The sequence below is a fragment of the Cupressus sempervirens genome, chromosome 9 (genome assembly GCF_028749045.1).
Source record: "Cupressus sempervirens isolate cs-2001-9-10 chromosome 9, ASM2874904v1, whole genome shotgun sequence".
NCBI classification, from domain to species: Eukaryota; Viridiplantae; Streptophyta; class Pinopsida; order Cupressales; family Cupressaceae; genus Cupressus; species Cupressus sempervirens.
Genome location: NC_143126.1, coordinates 477150470 through 477169801, shown reverse-complemented (window position 1 = coordinate 477169801; position 19332 = coordinate 477150470). Strand labels below are relative to the sequence as shown.

Genomic DNA, 19332 nt, shown 5'->3' with positions numbered 1-19332 from the left:
GGGGATCCTGGTAGGTAGCAGAGAGAAGTCAATAGATGGGGACCCACTTGAGAACATTCCAAGGAATCTCCCAAAGCATTCGGCCTCACTCTTTGGTGTCAAGCCATTAGGTAAGTCCTCTTTTCCTCTGGTTAAGGTTGTGTCAAGACTAGAAAAGGGATCTTGCACGATTGTTATTCCAGATGAGATTGTTGATCACAGCATTGCCTCAATGTCATCAATGCTCGTCAGGAATTTTATTGGCTCAAGACCAAATATTGATGTGGTTCGGGCCTACACTTTGAAAAAATGGAGCTTGAAAGGTCAGGTTAGTGTCACAACAATGGCTAAAGGTTTTCTCTCTTTTGAGTTCACCTATCAAGAGGACATGGCTAACATTCTGTGTGAAAGTCCCTAGAGCTTTGGAAGGGCCACCCTGATGCTTCAAAAATGGTCATCTCAATTGGACTTAAATGAATCATTCCTTCAACAAGCTCCAATATGGGTCAGACTCCTAGACCTGCCATTGGAGTTCTAGAATGAGGATGTCTTTAAGGAAGTGGCTAGCTCTTTCAGAGAGCTTCTCTCCATTGACCCTATCACAGCTTCTAAGAGTAGGTTGACTTATGTAAGGATCTGCGTTGGTGTGAGGGAAGGGGAAGATATGCCTAAGGTGGTCTATTTTCAGTCCAAACTTGGTGCTCATATCCAGCAGTTGGACTTTGAGAGTGTCCCTTTTGGGTGTTTTCACTATCTAAAAATAGGTCACAAAGATTTTTAGTGCCCAAAAACTAAGATTGCTAGGAAGAAAAATCCGCCTTCTTCTTCTCAATTGAGGATAAAGAAAGTTTGGAAAAAGAAAACCATAGTACAAGGCCAGAAGAGCCTTTCTATAGAGACCCAGAATGCAGCAAATGCTCCTAAGATGACAAACCAAGAGCCTCAGGGTAGGACAAGCAAAGAAGGAGAGTTACTCAAGTCAAGACCTAGTTCCTCTCTACCTTTAAAAGATTCCCAACAGTTTGGGGATGATTAGGGCAAGGAAAGGACCCTCAAGCCTGGAGAAGAGGAAGGTAAGGTTGTCTCACAGAAAGGTTTTCAGGAGATCATTTTGGACCTCTTCCCCAATGAGGAAGAGTTGGTTCTAGGATCCATAAAAGAGATAAAGGAAAGAGAAAATAAGGAAATAATCATCTTTTAGGACTCAGAAGAAAACTTGGTTTCCACCAGAGAAGCAACGACCAGAACAAGAAAAAAGGGGGACTTGTTGAAAGATCAGGACCAAAGGGCTAATCTTCTCAGCACCCCAAGGAATGGCAATAAGGCTTCTAGATCCTTGAACTTTGAAAAGAAGGGAGAGATACCTAGGAAGAATCAAATTAGAGATCCATCCAAGGCTTCTCCTGCGATGACCAGGAGCAATTGCAAACCAAATGTGGGCTCTACAACCAAAGCAAGTAGAAAATCAGAAAGGGAGTCCAAAGAAGAGGAGACCAGAAGGTGCTTGGCGAATGGGTGCCAAAGCACCCTGAAGGATTTTTCTAAGAGTAAAAAATAAAGATCATCTCATGGAATATTAGGGGCCTAAATGGTGCCCATAAACAGGAAATTATTAGGAATCTGATTAGAGACTAGAGACCAGACATTTTGATGATTCAAGAAACAAAAATGAAAAAGGATTCTTTGAGAAATATAAAGTTCAGTAACCTGATGAACAGAGAGACTTCGGACTCTAATGGAGCCTCTGCGAGCCTACTGACTTTATAAAAGACAAAACTTTTCAGGGTGGAATCAGTTTTCAATGAAGGTAATATTCTTATTTGTAAAGTGTTCCATATCCATTCCAATGAATTTTTGTTCTTGCTCAATATTTATGCCCCCAACAACAAGAGAGATAGAAAATCCTACTAGTCTAGAGCAGAAGGGCTAGTTTACAATAGTAACATGAATAAAGGCATCATTATGGGAGACTTCAATACCCCTCTTCTGGACAAGGAGAAGAAGGGTGGTCTGCCTTAGGACTAGGATAGCAAGCATGATCTTTCTAACTTCATCAATGGATTGGCTTTTCTAGATCTAGACCTAATGGTAGGTGACTTTACTTGGTCCAATAAATGATTAGGCAAGGAGTGTATTCAGGTTAGACTAGATAGAACCCTCATTTCTCCTAATTGGCTGCAATCCTCCTCTTGCAAGTTAGCTCTTTTTCCTAGAGTTGGGTCCGACCACTCCCCCATCTCCCTCTCGATTGTTCCTTTTGATCCCTGTAGACCTCCTCCCTTCTGTTTTGAGAAAATGTGGACCTCCCACCCTGACCTTTTAGAAAGAATCAAGGGCTAGTGGAGCATAGATGTGGAAGGCACTACTATGTTTAGTGTAGCTAGGAAACTTAGTAATGTTAAAAGGATGGTAAAAGCTTGAAATAAATCAGATTTCGATCATTTATTCACTCAAAAAGAGGATATCTCTTCTAATCTCTCTTCTATCCAAGTCTCCATTCAGGAAAATGGGTATGATGCCTCAAGCAGGGAAGAAAACTATCCATCCTGTCTGATTTACATGACATCATTAGCAAAGAGGAAAAGTTCTAGAGGCAAAGATCTAGAATCAATTGGCTCAAGGAAGGAGACCAGAACACAAAGTTCTTCCATTTATCCACTCTTAAGCATAGAGCTAATAATAGGATTTTTGGCCTCAAGAAAGATCAGGGCATGCTAACTAAGGAAGAAGATATTTCATTTGAAGCAGTCTCTTTTTTCTCCTCCCTTCTTTCTTGGGATCCTTTTCCCTCTAAAGTGGACCAAGATGACATTGTTTCTTGTATCCCTCAAATCCTCCAACTGCACCATAATAATCTGCTCTGGGCCATTCCTTCTGATTCTGAAGTGAGAGAAGCTCTTTTTTCTCTTTCGATGGATAAATCGCCTGGACATGATGGCTTTCCCACCTTCTTTTTCCAAATGTACTAGCCTATCATTATGAAGGATGTTGTTAAGGCAGTTTAGGAGTTCTAAGGCAATTCAAGAGTTCTTTGGAGCTAGAAGTATTCTGAAGGAAATTAACTCCACATTCTTAGTTCTTATTCCCAAAGTGCTAGGAGCTGACACTCTAGATAAGTTCAGACCCATCAGCTTATGCAACTCATTTTATAAGATCATCTCGAAGGTACTCACTTCAAGGTTGCTTAAGCTTCTTCCCCTGATTATTTCTTAACAACAATCTGGTTTTGTCCCAGGAAGACAGATTTTAGATTCGATTATCATGGTGCATGAAGTGATTCACTCTATGGAAGCTGGAAAGAGAGAAGGGATGTTACTCAAACTTGACATGTCCAAAGCTTATGATTGGGTGGATTGGCCTTTTTTGGATTTGGTGTTGAAGGCTTTTGGCTTTCCCAACTCATCACCACCCCCTCTCTAGCTATTTTAGTGAATGGATCCCCCTTTGATTTCTTCAAACCTACTAGAGGCCTACGTCAAGGGGATCCTTTATCACCAATACTCTTTATCATCATGGTGGAATGTATTGGCAAACTCATGGAGAAGGAAAAGAAAGGAGGATCAAAGGTCTTAAACCTTCTTCCAAATGCACCCCCTTTACGCATCAACAATTTATTGATGATACTATTATGGGTGGAGAGGCCTTGGTCAAGGAGGCTAAGGTTATGAAAGACACTTTGGACACCTATTCTAGAGGGTTGGGGCAGCTCATCAATTGGGACAAAAGCTCTATTTTCTTTATCAACACTTCAGAGGAAAGACTGCAGAGAATCTCCAGAATCATGGGATGTTAGGTGGGGAAGCTTCCTGCTACCTACCTTGGTCTCCCCTTGGGAACAACCCCTTTTGAATCCTTCTAGAATTGCATCATGGACAGGTTCAATAAGAAGTTGGCTGGCTGAAAAGGAGCCATTCTTAGCCAAGCTAGAAAATGTCAACTAGTTAATTCCATCCTCCAAAACTTGCCAATATATGTCCTGAGCCTTTTCACCATACTGGTGAAGTATGCCGAGAGGATGGAGAAAATCCAAAGGGATTTTTTATGGATGGGAACTGAAAGAAATAAAAGGTATCCCCTTGTTCCTTGGGAAAAAGTTTGCCTCCCTAAGAAGTATGGAGGTCTGGGAATCGGGAAGCTCACTCACATCAACAAGGCTCTCCTAGCAAAGAAAATCTGGTGCATCTTCAGTAGCACGGGGGAATGGAGAGACACTGTGGTAAATAAAGATATAAAAAGGTCCTCTATTTAGTTCACTCTATTCAGTGAGGATATCCCAAGAGGCTCATTTTTTTGGAATGGTTTCTTAAAAGCCAGGGAGTTGGCTAATTCTAAAGTCTCTTGGAAGTTGGGTAATGGGGAGAATATTCTATTTTGGTCTGACTGTTGGCTTTCTTAGGGCCCCCTCATAAATAACCCCAGCTATGGAGTATGTGCTAACGATTGCATCAACCTTTTTGGGCACAAAGTCAGCAATTACCGGATCGAACAAGGATGAAAGGACCTTTCCATTATCTCAGAGGACCTCAAACCAATCATGATCATGCTTAATTCCTTATCCCTCAGCAACAATAAGGATGAACTGGTTTGGAGGGATAATGCCAATGGGCTCTATTCAGTTGCCTCTAGGTACTCTACTTTATGGAGCTCAAAAGAGCCTCCCCCTTGGTCAAGGGCCTGGCTCCTAGGCCTACTACCAAAAGCCAACATGTTTTTATGGTTGGCTCTTCAGGACAAAACTCTCACCCAAGAAAATTTCATTAAAAGAGGTCATATCATGCCTAGCAGATGTGTTTTGTGCAAAGAAGAGTTAGAAATAGGTAATCATTTATTTGTTCTACGCTCTTACTCCAGGACCATTTGGGGCTTCCTCACCTAGGACCTTGGCCATAGTTGGTGCTCTTCTTCCAACCTTTTGGACTTCTTTTGTCAATGGCATGACATGTTCAATGGGTCTGCCTTGCAGGAAATTAGTTCTTGGCTCCTACCCCATTTTTGTTGGAGCATATGGAAGGAGAGAAACAATCGAATTTTCAGAGATAGGTAGGAGCTGACTTTAGTTATTGGAAGGAAGATCTTCAGTAACATAAAGGAAATTTTTTCCATGAGGAAGGGGGGAGTTTTTAAGATAGGAGGCAAGAAAAAGGAGAAGGTGAAAGACAAAGTGAGGAAAATATAGGAAGCCAAGTAGCTCCTTCCCCCTGAAGGTTGGCACAAAGCCAACTTCAACTGAGAATCCAAGGGCAACGCTGGATCCTCAAGTAGTGGAGGTGTGGTAAGGAATGAAAATGGAGATAGTATTGTGGCTTTTGCTCTCTTGCTAAGTTTCCAAAAAAATCATTTTACGGAAGCCAACGCAACGTGCAATGTTGTTAAACTAGCTTTTGAAATAGGGGTCACTAATTTATGGCTAGAAGGGGAATCAAATAACATTATAAAGTGCATCAATGGCAATTTGTATCCATCTTGGATGATTGCAAATCTTATTGATGAGACTAGAGAGACCCTTGCCAAATTTAATAATTTCCACATCACCCATACTTTCTGGGAAGCAAACCCTGTAGCCAACAGGTTTGCAAATATAGGGGTCAGCACAGACCAAAAAATGACTTGGCTTCCTAGAAATTTTTTTCCAATGGATGTTAAAAGTCTGATCAACTTGGATAAAATCCAAGGAAGAACGAAGGAAATCAAGTTTTAATTATGAATATGAAAGGGTTAAGAAATAAGGGTAATTTTCATAATAGAAGCATGGGAAATTGTAAATGCAGTAATCCTTTATTAATTAATTGCCACACTTTGTGGGTTGTTCATCGCAATCATTTCAAGGACAACAACAAGGTTATTTTTCTCTATTCTTTGCTTACTCTTGGTGGTCCTTTTCAGTCACAGAGTGAAGAGCACATGAGTAAAGTGGGTGTATAGTGTGCAGAAATGGTGGGCGAGAGATGTAGAAAGGAGCTAGTGGGGGACTTTGAGAAATGGAGAAGTAGGCCTAAAGTATGGGAAAAGCCTGAAGAGGGAGGGGTTACCAAGTATATCATGAAGTTGCATGGTTTCAATCAGGAGGTGACCAAAAGTATGGTGGGGTCCTAGAAGGATGGCAGGGTTAAGGTGAATGGTATCTACTTCCGGATAATGGAGGAGGTGATTGCAGTGGTCACCAAAATCCCTATTGAGGGTTTTAAATTCTTTAGGGATAAGAAGCTCTCTGCCAATGCAGTTAGGGACTTTGTGGAGAGTGAGAAGGAATTGAAGGCATTGAAAAAGATTGACACCTACTATGTCCCCGACTCCATGAAGAAGCAGTGGAGGTATGTTCTGAAAGTTTTTATTGAATACATTACTTTGGACCCAAGGTTTGATAGAGCCTGAACCCACCACTTTGTCATTTTGAAACATTTCCTGAAGAAAGCCAAAATTTCCTTCCCTTACTATTTCTTAACCTTAATGAGCAAGGCGGTGGATAGCTTCAAAAAGAAGCCCATTGCAAACCCAGCTCTTCACAAGGGGCTACTGCTACTTATCCACGAGTACTTCAAAGCTCAGACTATAAGCATCACCCCCCCTCAGACAAAGAACGTGGAGTCTAGAAGTTCCAGTTACTCCTCTGACTCAGATGAAATTCAAAGCCTCAGCTCTGAGAAAGGTGGGATCTCTTCTTCGGGGAAAGTAGCGACATACCATGCTAAAAAATACCCCTCCCCCATAACCCCAAGCAGAAAAAGCCCTAGGGATCTTAGGCAAAAGCATGCTAAGAAGGCTGAGGAGGGTGATAGTGATGATGAGGAGGAACTAGAATCTAAGAAGGTGGTTAAGGAGACGCATGAGGAAATTAAGGAGGAAAGTGGAAGGAAGAAACACAAGAGGGAGAGTTTGGAGGAAGTGCGCTCTCAATTTGAGGAGTTGTCTGTGCTACCCCTTTCTCCTGTCCATCTCCATCCTGGGGAGCAAAAAGAGGAGAAAGCTAGGTATGTGGAAGGGGAAGTGCAGACCAATGACATGAGGAAAGCATGGATCAACTTCAATGTCAAGACTTCCAAGATGGGAATCTTCAAGGAGGCCATGAATCCCCAAATCCTCGTGGATAATCTTTAAGAGCAGTTGCTGGAAGAACTAATTGATCTGGTGATTGTGGCTATTTCGGAGTGATAATGCTCACAAGAGTATGATTGGTAATTTTAGATCAATCAAATGGATTTTCCACAAGCTTGAGGAGGTTAAAAATTGGGTGAAACATATTGAGGCAAGAAGGAAAGGGATGGATGCCAACAAGAGGACGAATTTGGCTGATAGGCTCAGTCTAGAAAAAAAAGGATTCACAACTTGGAAAACTACAATCACAACCTTATGAATTAGACGTTCTCCTTGTTAAGCTCCATTAACAACAACATCATCTCTCTCATGGGCTAGATCAAAAATAGAGAAATGCATGAAGATGAGGATGCAAAAGATAGGGATGACACTAGAACGGAGGATGACTCTACAAAGGACAACTCCATTCCTAATCAGGACTAGGGGAATCAAAGGGTGCAACAGTGGAAGCGAAGGAGAATCAACTGGCCTTTGAGGCTACTTAGGTTATGCATGATCTAGAGCGAAAGAATGAGGAATAATTCCCGCCTATTCTTTTTCTTATCATTGTCTTTTGGCTTTTTGTTCTGGCTTTAGGTCGTGGCTTTGCTTGGTTTTTTTCCTGGTCTTTTCTCAAAACTCTTTCTTTTGGCTGGGCTTAATGCTTATTATCAGCTTATGAACTTAAACTTTTTTGGCTGGGATTTTACACTTATTATCAGCCTTTTTTTGTATTAACTATTGGGTTTCAGGTTCCTTGTAAAACCTATTTATCTAATCAAAAACTTGCTCCTTTTCATTTCTACCATAGTATGGTTCTTCCTTTCAGCCACTCCATTTTGTTGGGGTGTGTATGCAGTTGTGAGTTGTCCTTTGATCCCATTCATCTCACAAAAATTCTAAAAATCTTTTGAGAAAAATTCTCCTCCACAATCTATTCGCAAACATCTAATTGTGTTCCCTTTCTCATTCTCTACACAAGCTTTAAACCTCTTGAATGTATCAAAGGCTTCATCTTTAGTCTTCAAAAAATATACCCAACACATGCGTGAGTAATCATCAATAAAAGCAATGAAATATGTTGACTTACCCAAGCTTTGTGTTTGCATTGGACCACAAATATCTAAATGAATAAGCTAAACTGGGTATTGGGCCCTCCATGTATTGCCTTTTGGAAATGATTCTCTTGTATGTTTCCCTTTTCCACACCCTTCACAAATCTATTTATGCTCTTCAACCTTAGGCAATCCATGAACCAATGCATTTGATGTTAGATTCTACAAACTATTGAAATTCAAATGGCCATACCTAAGATGCCATAGCCAACTTTTATCCTCATAAGCCATATTGACAAGTTGTTTGTCATTTTGACTAAACTTCAAAGGAAACATCCTATTCTTTGTCATAGGAACAACTGTAATCACTTTATTTTTTTGATTCTTATCATAGATAGTAAATTTCATGTTCTAGAATACCACTCTATAATTCTTCTCACATAACTGCCCAACACTCAATAAATTATGCTTCAATTTTGGAGTATATCTTGAACACTTTTCATACCTTCCTTTGTCTAAACATCCATGGCTCCTTTGGCCACAACATCCACTGTATTGTTATTACCAAGAGTAATATTGGATCTGTAAATATTGTCAAGCTTTGAAAATATTTCTTTGTTACTAGACATATGGTTAGAGCATCCAGAATCCAAATACCAAACATCATTCACATTACTCTCACCTTTCCCATGACACAAAAATAAATTACCTAAGGAAGGATCCTCATCTTGTTAAGCATAATTTTCATTATTGTTACTTGATTTCAGTCTACACTCTCTCTAAAAATGTCCATACTTATTGCAATGATAGCATTAAATGTTCCTTTTATCAAATCTACCTCTACCTCTTCCTCTAGTTCCTCTTGAATAATTCTGATTTTGACCCCTTCTTGAGCCTTTGTTGTTGTTATTGCTACTACTAGCACCATCATTTGTTGGAATTTACAATTGGGAAGCAAAAGCCTTCTCATTAACACTAGTAGACATGTCCCTTATTCTATCCTCATGTGATATGAGAGATCCAACCAGCTCATCATACTCCATGGTAGCTAAATTTATGCTTTCTTCTATGACAATTGTAACAGTATTCCATCTTGGGGTTTGAGATCTTAATACCTTCTGTATTATTTGCTTTCGAGTTATAGGTTCACCCAAAGTGGCCATTTTATGAGTCACATCTTTCACTCTCACACAAAAATCTCCCATATTCTCTGTTTCCTTCATCTTCAACTTCTCATACTCTTTTTTCAAGGTTTGTAGTTTTCCAACCTTGATCTGATCATTGCCATGGTAAGCATCTTTTAGAGTCTTCCAGGCCTCTTTTGCTATTTGTGCATTAGCAATTTGGGGAAACAAGCTCTTCTCAAGAGCCATTTGAATGTGGAACGATGCCATTGCATTCTTCTTCTCAACTTCTTTCTTAATCTCCAATCATTAGGTTGGAGAGTATTCCAGTCTGCAGGCTCTTCATATCCAGATTCAACGATCTCCCAATAATCTTTCCCAATTAGAAAGGACTTCATTTTGATTGACCAATATTGACAATCAACTCCATCAAATTCTGGAATTTGCAAATTGTTTGCCATGCTGCTGTCTTCAAAACACCTTCAGCTCTGATACCAAACGTAGGATTTAAACAACAACAGCAACACAATAATTAAAATGATAATATTCAGAAGAGGGGAGGCTTTGTTTTAGTGTAGAGAAAAAAACTAACTTTTTTATTGCTGCATCATTCATATATATCTATCATTACATCTTACAACTATCTTTTATAAAACTCTTCTATGAAACCTACGATGAAAATCACTGCTTGTCTCAACAGTTGAACTGTTATTGACTGGTCCTTTATTACATGCAAAACTTTGTGAAATCTGCGGTAGAAATGGACTAACAGATTTATTGCTTGTAACAGCAAGTGTTATTGGAATTCTAAAGCAAAGTGAAATACGAAACAATCTACAGAAAAGTAATTTAAATTGCCGCTAATTATGTGAATCCTTGGCTTAGACGGTGCATGAAAAATGGGATGGTGGAACTGATGGTTACAAAAATGGTGGAACTAGTTGTTTAAAGAGAAGATCTGGGCATCAATCTTCACAAAACCCTCGAAGCCTTACTAAATTCCCATGTTGTATGTTTCCAAGTGAGCTGATTTCCGCTTGGAATTGCTTCTCATCTCGGCTTGAACTGGACTCCAATTTCTTCACGGCCACAAGTCTACCGTCTGGTAGAGATCCTTTGAAAACTGAGCCAAATCTTCCACTCCCCAACTTAGATCTGAAATTCCTAGTCGCAATCTTCAACTCCTTGTAACTGAACATCCTAAGAAAAGAGTCGGATGAATCTTCACAACGTTCAATAGATTGTAGTCGATCTTGTCGCCTCCTCCACATAAAAAATGAAAAGACAGCTAAAGCAATGGCGAGCGCAGTGACAATAGCAATCACAAGAGGCATCACGGTTTTGCGTTCGGATGACGATGGTGGATCAAACGTTGCGCGGGCAGAGGCAGCGCCTACTCGAATGAAGACATTTGCATTGCTGAGTGATAGAGAATCGCGCAAGTTAAACAGAGGTCTGGACGAAATTTGGCAGGGGCCTGAAGGTGGATTGAAAGCATAAGCAGTGCACGAGCAGTTGCTGAGGCAGGCTTTCTCGCAATCCGTCTTTGTGGGCGCTGGGAATGAAGAGCCATAATCAGTAAACGACGTTGCGTTGGAGTCGATGAATCTGTCGGATGTGCAATTCAAGGGGCTCCGGCGAACACAGCCACTGGACAACCACTCCCGTGAATCCCAGGCTTCATTGTCTTTTGGCGTGAAACCATTTACACAGCTGCAGAATTGAAAATTGTTGGAGTTACAGACGCCGAAAGCGCCGCAGAGGCCATACACGGCGCATTCGTCTGTGGGCAGAGACCAGAACATGCTCCATTTATTTCCATCGAACATAGCAAGGCGAGTATATCCGGACCTGGTCAAGACGAAATGCATGGGCATCTTCTGTGTCGGTGTTGAACGGACGTACATACCAGAGCTGGTGATTTCAACACTGCTATTGAAAAACCTTTTGCTTGACATTTCTGGAACATGACCGAAAATTCTACCATCCCAAACTCCACTCTCCCAATACGTAACAGAGTTATTCCATATTAGCACAAATTGTTTGGCGCCAGATGGATCCGTCTGCATGGAGAAGAGCCCAGGAGCAGAATCCAACGAGCTTTTCCAAGACACCAGTTTTAGTTGTTCCCCAAATATCATTGCAGGCAACCAGGTGTCTGTCGGGCTGTCTAAATCTGCCAAATCGTTTCAGAATTGTTGTCATCAGCGCTCAGCATCAAAAAATTACCTTCTTCGATATGTTGAGCGACCAAGTAGACGCACCCTCGGCGTCCAACGGATCCAATTTACCTTGTCTTGACAGCTTCAAAACTCCAGATTTGTTTCTCGCGGGAGTCTCTCTGTTGCCCACCCAAATGATCATCTTCTGTGGCATATTGGCGTACCAAATTCCAATATACCAGTTATTGGTTCCATTTTGGCTGAAGAATCCGAATTCAACTGTACCATTCTTTGAAATCAATGTCTGATTTCCAGCAAGCGAGGCGCCCAAGGAAAGAGTGTCTCCGGCCTGGACTACCGTTGCACCATAACTATTCGATTGAATAAACACAGCAACTGCAAAAACAAGTCTTAACGGGGGTTTTGCCCGCTTCTCATCCATCGCCAAATTGTGAAAGATTGATCGAACCTACCCCGGGCTTTAAAGTAAGAAGTTGGAAATATAAATGTTCTTCTAGCATAAATGTCGTCGAGCACCATGATAGGAGCACGAATGGTGGCAATACAGGTGGTCATAAAATAATTGCTGTGTTGCATTCTGACAAGGTTGAGAGTCAAAATTAACTAATCTGAAAGAAATCCGACAACATATTGCGGGTAAGGTTCAAGTATGACTTTACGAGGCTATGAAACATTTTAAAATTATCGGGATGAATATTGCGGTATTGATTCTACAGGTTTCTTTTTTATCTTTATGTCTTAAATTCAAAGCATTTTCAAAATACTGCACTTTTGTAATACCAATTTCTCCAATCGGGTAGGATTGACTATCTCAGTACAAGACACTTTCAATTATTGACACCGAAATTACAAGTAAGGTTCATGTTAATTAATTCTATTGAAAGAAAGTCGTTGAATTTAATGGTTTGATTGTGTTAATTTTTAAAATGAAGAGACTGCTGCCATGGAGAAGCCAATCGTTGAACGCTAACTCCAAAGAATGGAATGACAACCTAAACAGTAGGCTAGGAAAATGAATAAATCTGATTGCAGAAAGTGCCGATCCACTCTGAAGTCATTCAGTGAATTCAGAAGCAATAAAAAAGACAGGTCGAAGGAGACTTAAATCTTTTCAATGGAAGCTGGTGGATTTTCTCTCTACGCGGCTTCCCAACTAAGAAATGCAAACTCCAAACGGACCCTCAGTCAAGGAACTTGTGTTGAGAGGAAGAATAAAATTTGTTGCCGATAACATTAGCTTCTACTTACAATGGCAATAGGAAGAATGAAACATCTCATTTCGCAGCAAGAGGCGAACCTTCTCTAGGTTCATACACCTAATCTGACTCATACATTGTAGTTATTAGCTACATATAAAATAAAATTAACTAGCAATTGTATCTTAGTGTGCAATAAGTACATCATAAAGGTGTGAAATAATTTATATGCACTTTAAATTAATCAATTCTGATTAAAAAATGTATGAATTTTAAAATACTTTATATTGATTTAGATTGTATTTATGCATAAAATTAATTTTGATGAGTCATTTGATATAATTTGATTTAGAGTTAAAATGTTCTATTGTTATTACCATAGATTTGTATCGCTATTAATTTAAAATGTATAAGCTAACATAATTCACAATTACAAATACTTTTGAAAAAATGAGTCTATGTTGCATGGTTTACCAACATATCAACCTAATGAGGTCCTTAGTGTTACATTGACTAAAAAGGATTCCACCAATTATTTGTTTTGGGCAAGAAGTAATGAAGCTTTGTAACATGCATTCTACACTATGGAGAGACTAATAAGACAATTCATATTATCAATTTTAATATAATAGCTATTGCTTTGACCTAAATTCAAAGTGATGAAATTATGTGGGAGAAGATTATTTGGTAGAATTCCCTAAAGATATATTGTAATTGCTTTCTACAATAATAGAATATGCAAAATTTGTTTATAAAATGTTGCCCACTTTCTCCTTGATTGTGTCAAATTATCTTCCCCACAATGTTTTGCTTTCTATGATCATAGAATATGCACAAGTTGTCTAAATAAATGCTGTCCACTTTCTCTTTGAGTGTGCCAAAAAAAAAGAGCTTTACAATTAGATATCTATTTTATCACAATATATAATGAATGAGAGTTTTATTAGATATGTCTAAGATATCTCTCCCCTTTGAGCTAGATATTTGATAAATTAAAATTGATAGTTAATAATAAATTTAAATTTTTAAGTATGTATCTCATCATTATTATATTTTTGTTTAAATTATAATCTCATTATTATATCATAATATTATAACTAATATTATTTATCATTACATTAATTTCTATAAATCTTTCTATTATTATCTTGTAATATCTTTATATCTATATATTTGATATATTTAAAATAAATTAATAACAATACTATCATTAATAATTTCATTATTATAATATTAATATTAAAGTCTCTCATATGAATACTATAAAATATATAATTGTATCCATATTATCCTATATAATACTATTAAACATTATTTATAAATCTAAAATAAGAATAAATATCTATTAAATATATAGTAGTTATATTTTAAAAAATTATAAATATAATATTTATTATCTTTATTCTAGTAAATAAATAATATATAAAAAAAAAAAATGCATATTATTTATTACACCAAACTGAACATAAATTTGTAGTTAGTGATACCGAATTCCCATTCAAAAAATACTCAATTCAATAGGCAAATCAAAGATACAATCACGATCAAAGGAAAAACAATTAGAAAGATTGCTTTGCATCCTTTAAATCAGAAGTCTCTATACATTCCCACTCATCTATATAGTGGCTAAACAATTTGAGAAATTGTGTCATTTTTTTCTTGGTTTTCTCAAAGCAACCTAGCTAAATGACCACCAAAATCTTCTGAAAAGCTCTCAATTGAAGTGCATCCAACATAGCCAAGTCATTCGATGAATGTTGACAAAGTTTCCAAAGAATAGAAATTGAAAAATTAGTTTCCAAGTTTGAAAATATAAGACTCTTCTTCACAACAAGAGGAATAGTCAGGGCATGTTCATATGTGACAGCTCGACCTTTGGAGCAAGAACAAACGAGATCCATGGCTGCCAATCCACTTTCACATATGTTTTTCTTTTCTTCTAACAAGCTTTCTAAAACAAGAGGGATTTCTCCACCCTTTATGAGCTCCACATGAACTGTGATGTCCCTTGAGAGGTAATATATGGTGGCCAAAGCTACTTTGGTCTCACATTTCTTCACCATCTCTACTAGATCTGTCTCTTCTAGAACATCTACTATTTTTTCTTTGAATGTATGATTGGAATCAATAATTTAAAGCCATTGCTCAAATTTGTGGAAAAAATGGGGTTGTGGATTGTAATATGAGGGCAGAAAGAGGGGAAATCCAAATTAGAGTTTTGAGTGAGAGTAGAAATAGGGGAAATCAAGATTGAAGTTTTGCATGAGAGCTAAAGTAGAAGAAATCAAGAGTGGAGTTTCATATGGAGTTTTCTAAGGAAAATCATACATTTTTCCTCCTATCACATCTGAGTTGAGAAAAAAATTCTATCCTAGATCACGCATTACAATTTTATGCTTCAAGCCTCAAAAATATTGATCTATTAGACTAATTGTAGACTCACCTAATAAAGAATACCTATAAACTAACCTAGATATAGCCTTCCCCTCCCCACTTCCAACTCTCACCCCAATCAAGGCACAACTAGTCCCCAAAACATTGTTGCAATTGTTAAGATTTTGTCTTGACCAATATTCATTTGACAGATACCAAAAAGAGAGTTCACAAGACATTATTTGTTTTATAGTATGGATGTAAAATCAAAGGTGAAACACTTATATGGAAGCTATCATAACATGGACATCTCTCACCCCAACCCAAGACATGAATAAGTTTTTGTATTTCTATTTATGATGGTTGAAAGACTGAGATTTCTTTGATGGTTATCCAACCTTATCCTGGATTTCCAACCATTGATTTGCAATATCATCTCCTTCACTTCATATTGGGAACACCTATGGTGTAATTAATTAAATATTAAAATATAATTAATATATCATTTTTAATTAACAATTCAAATAAATGGGTTTGTTTGTGTTTTGCATAGACAGAATCCCATTTTAAAGTCTCTATAGTTGTAAAATAACATAAAAGTGGTAGAAATAAGAACATTTAATTATGTGGCAATTAAATATGGTCTAAACTCATTTAAGGAGTTGAGTATCCATGTCTAGTCAAACTCCAAATCAAGATGCCACCAAGGCTTAGAAAATATGGACCACCACAAATTGACCACAAGATACAAGACCATTACCTTCAATAAAGGCACTGAGAAAATAAAACTCATGCTAGAAACCAATCCTCAATTACTTCAAAAGAGGCATCTCAAAAGAAAGAAAACTACATGCCAGTAAGGGCACATACAAATTAGGAATCATTCCCTCTTTGGTTTCTTGGAAAACCCAAATCAAAATCCATAGAGACATCAACCCATGGTTCCTTTAGCATTGGTAAGAGTAGGTACAAACAAGTATTTTGACCTCATCCCTTTGTTGTTTGACACAACTTGCAAGGAAAAACATAATTATTCACATATCTTTTCATATTAGGCCAAAGGAACTTCTCATTTACTACACCTGATGCCTTCTTTCTTCCAAAATGTCCAGCCAATCTAATTGAGTGCATTTACCATATTAATTTTTCTCTTAATGATCCAAGGGAGATGTAAAGTTTAGACTTATTAAATAATAAATGATCTAACAATATGTAACCTTGAAATGAATTGCTTTTGGTGTAGTTTTGACTATTTAGAGTTGCCAAAATGATGCCAAACAATCTTGGTCATTGAAATATTCTCTTCTCATCTCTTTAAAGAAAACCAATACTTGAATCATTACAACTAAAAAGTCATGTCTTCTAGTCAAAGCATCAAGCACTATAGTTCTCTTATCACTATGTTTCACATCAAATATATAGGCTTGTAAAAAGGAAGCCCATTTAGCATGCTAATGGGATAATTTGCCTTGTGAATTGATATACTTCAAAGCTTGACTGTCAATCATCAAAATGAAATCCCTATGTCAAAGGTATTGCCTCCAATATTTTAAAGATTATACACTACTATACATAGGGGAAACACGTATTCATGAGACCTTTCTATAGAATGTAATCATAATAATATTGAACTAAGCTAGACATAAGAAACAACTACTAAATAATGCAGCTCCAAACATCTCATGTTTCCCTAACTACAATTGCTAGAATCACTCTGAAACTAGTATCTTAGTGATATTTCTAGAATGAGATTATGATATCTTTTTAGATCTATGCAAGACTATATGAGATCTATATGAAGTGCAAGATATATCAAGATAATAACATGAAAATGCTAGAGATATGTGTATGCATGAGATTAAACAATTCTAAACAATGCTAGATAAATCTTAAATGGTGCTAAAATGATACTAAAAATCTATATAACAATGATGCTAAATAAATGATTAAAATGCTAGCTCTAATATGCCTATAGTAAGGATGCATAAAAATTGGGTCCCTTTTGCTCTTGATTTTCCCTTCTATTTATAGGATTTCAGAAGGGGGTTGGGGTAAAGATCTGATATTTACCTTTTATCGAGGTAAGGGTGAAAATGAAAATATCTCACAAATCCCTAAGAGGAACACTCCAATAGACATGGTTTGTGAGGATAAATAGGGATTTTAAATTCTATTAAATCCTGCAATGAGGGGATGGGGTTTCACTTTTGAGAGGACAAATGATTTTAGTTGATTTATTAAATGTTGAATTTCTTTTCAACTCTTGTCTTTATCTTTTTCCTTTATATTTTATTTTTTGATTTTATGAATTGAATTTCCTCTTTGAAAGTGATTTTGATTTCTTCTAAATTTGATCAAGGTTTTAGGCAATTAATTGATTAATTAATCAAACAACTTCACATTGTAATTTATTTAAAATTCTATTATTTTCCACTTTTTTTTTTTATTTTGTCCTTGATTTCTGTTGTTTAATTGAAATTCATGTTGTTTAGTTCTTTGCCAATTTTAGGGTGCCTACAAATGCCCCCCTTTGAGATAATATTCAAAGCATATTAGCTCAATGAATGTCTTGATTTTCTAACTTTTAGCTAATTTTTGATGATTGAGTGTTTGATCACTGATGTTCTACTAGTTTAAAGTTGATACAACGCCTAAATATTGATGATTTGATGTCTAACTTTGATATTGTAATGTTTGAAACCTTTCATTTTTAAAAGTTTGTTTGGATTCCCTAGTTAATTTGATTGTTGTTGAATTTTGGATGGGGTAGAACATTTTTCATGCCATGATTCGATATAGGTATGTTGCCCCCTTGGAAATAAAATTAGAAAAGTTAATTTTACAAGATATGAAGAATCCAATTTTATTTCTAGAAAACATCGATGAAATTTTTTGGAGATGAATTGGATAGCAGGTATATCATTGAATTTGATGGAACAATACCCATGTCAAGAGAATGGGTCTAAAAGGCATTAAATAAGATGAAGGATGTGCCAAAAATGTGATAAAATGACCTAAGTGAGGGTTAAATAGATCAAAAGACCCTTTACCCTATTAATTTTTGCATTCTCCATTTACTCTTATCCATTTTGAGCTCTAATCCAGTGAACATGGTGGTCCCATTACAAGAGCATAGATTTGAGAGGGATAAAAAATATGAGCTTCCAACCAACTATAGAGCTCTAGTAAGTCGTTGAAAATTTTTGTGATTCCAAATTTTTGAATTTTTGTATGAACTTGTGAATTTTTGCATGATTTGAATTAGTAAATGCTAGCATCAATTATTTTAGCTCATTTAATGTTTTCTATAGCACATTTAAATTGTTTTAGTGCATATGCATTCTTAAATAAACCATTCACAATGTGAAATAACACATTTACAAAAGCACTTGGTGATTACAGTAGAGGAATCATATAGTTTTATTGCATATGAATAACATTATAGTGTATTTATGTGTTCAAGCACATACATATGGTCTTATAGTGCATTCATTTGTCATGCTAGCACATTTGAGGTTTGATGAATTTTGCATGTGTGATAGTTTAGTCCTTGTAATGTTGTAGTGCATACAAAATATGGTAAAGTACATTCCAAGTTTTTAGCACATTTTTTTTTATAATAGCACATATGATGTATCATTTAGTGCTTATGCAGGGTGTAGCAAATTTGTGGCATCTGATAGCTTACTTATTTAGTATAATAGTGCTTTAGAGTTTTGCAATGCATTAATTCTCTATTGTAGCTCACTTAGTAGTGAATAGGGCTTGGAAGGTCAAATAGAGTTTGAAATGGTTGATGTAGGGTTTGTCAAATATCAAAGAGGCTAGAGAGGTGAATTGGAACATGATGAGTAGTCAAGCATAGTCTAATATAGAATTTAGATGTTGAATGGGTAATGAGAAAGTTGATATCAACCCTTAAACATGTTCATGCCATAATTGGAACAAGATATTAGTGTTCTCACAAAGTGATATGTAGGATCAATCAAGTATGTTAGATAGATAGAAAAGTTTCCCCCTCAAGATGCAAATTAGGGAAAACCAACATGCCCATCTCAAGATATAAAGGACAAATAATGGGTTTAGGATGGAATCATTATCGTGATAGCTAGAAGTTGACTTAAATTAATGTATGATAATCACTTGTAAAGAAAATTTGATGCCATTGTTTTATTGTGTTATACAGATACATGGGTGTAAGCTCATGATTCAAGGATTATATCCGTGGCCACTATAGTCCATTAGTAGATTGCTAGCATTTGATTAACAAATCATTGATAGATGTGGATTTAGATATCTTCTCTAGATGCCTTGGTTCTAGGTGAATTGAGGATTATTGAAAGCTATGGCC

General features: G+C 36.9%; 2 protein-coding genes across 2 annotated transcripts; both read right to left on the bottom strand.

Annotated features, from left to right (window-relative positions):
* Positions 1-9046: 9046 nt before the first annotated feature.
* LOC149539396 (uncharacterized) lies at positions 9047-9499 on the bottom strand. The gene has a single exon (XM_089802566.1). It carries the CDS (start codon positions 9497-9499, stop codon positions 9047-9049), a length of 453 nt encoding a protein of 150 aa, XP_089658692.1.
* A 124-nt stretch (positions 9500-9623) lies between these two features.
* Positions 9624-11833, bottom strand: LOC149539395 (G-type lectin S-receptor-like serine/threonine-protein kinase At2g19130). The gene is made up of 4 exons (XM_089802565.1): positions 11494-11833; positions 10211-11405; positions 9899-10063; positions 9624-9717 (listed from the first exon to the last, which is right to left on the bottom strand). The coding sequence occupies exons 1-4, from the start codon at positions 11831-11833 to the stop codon at positions 9624-9626; spliced, it is 1794 nt and encodes a 597-aa protein (XP_089658691.1).
* Between the last annotated feature and the right edge of the window lie 7499 nt (positions 11834-19332).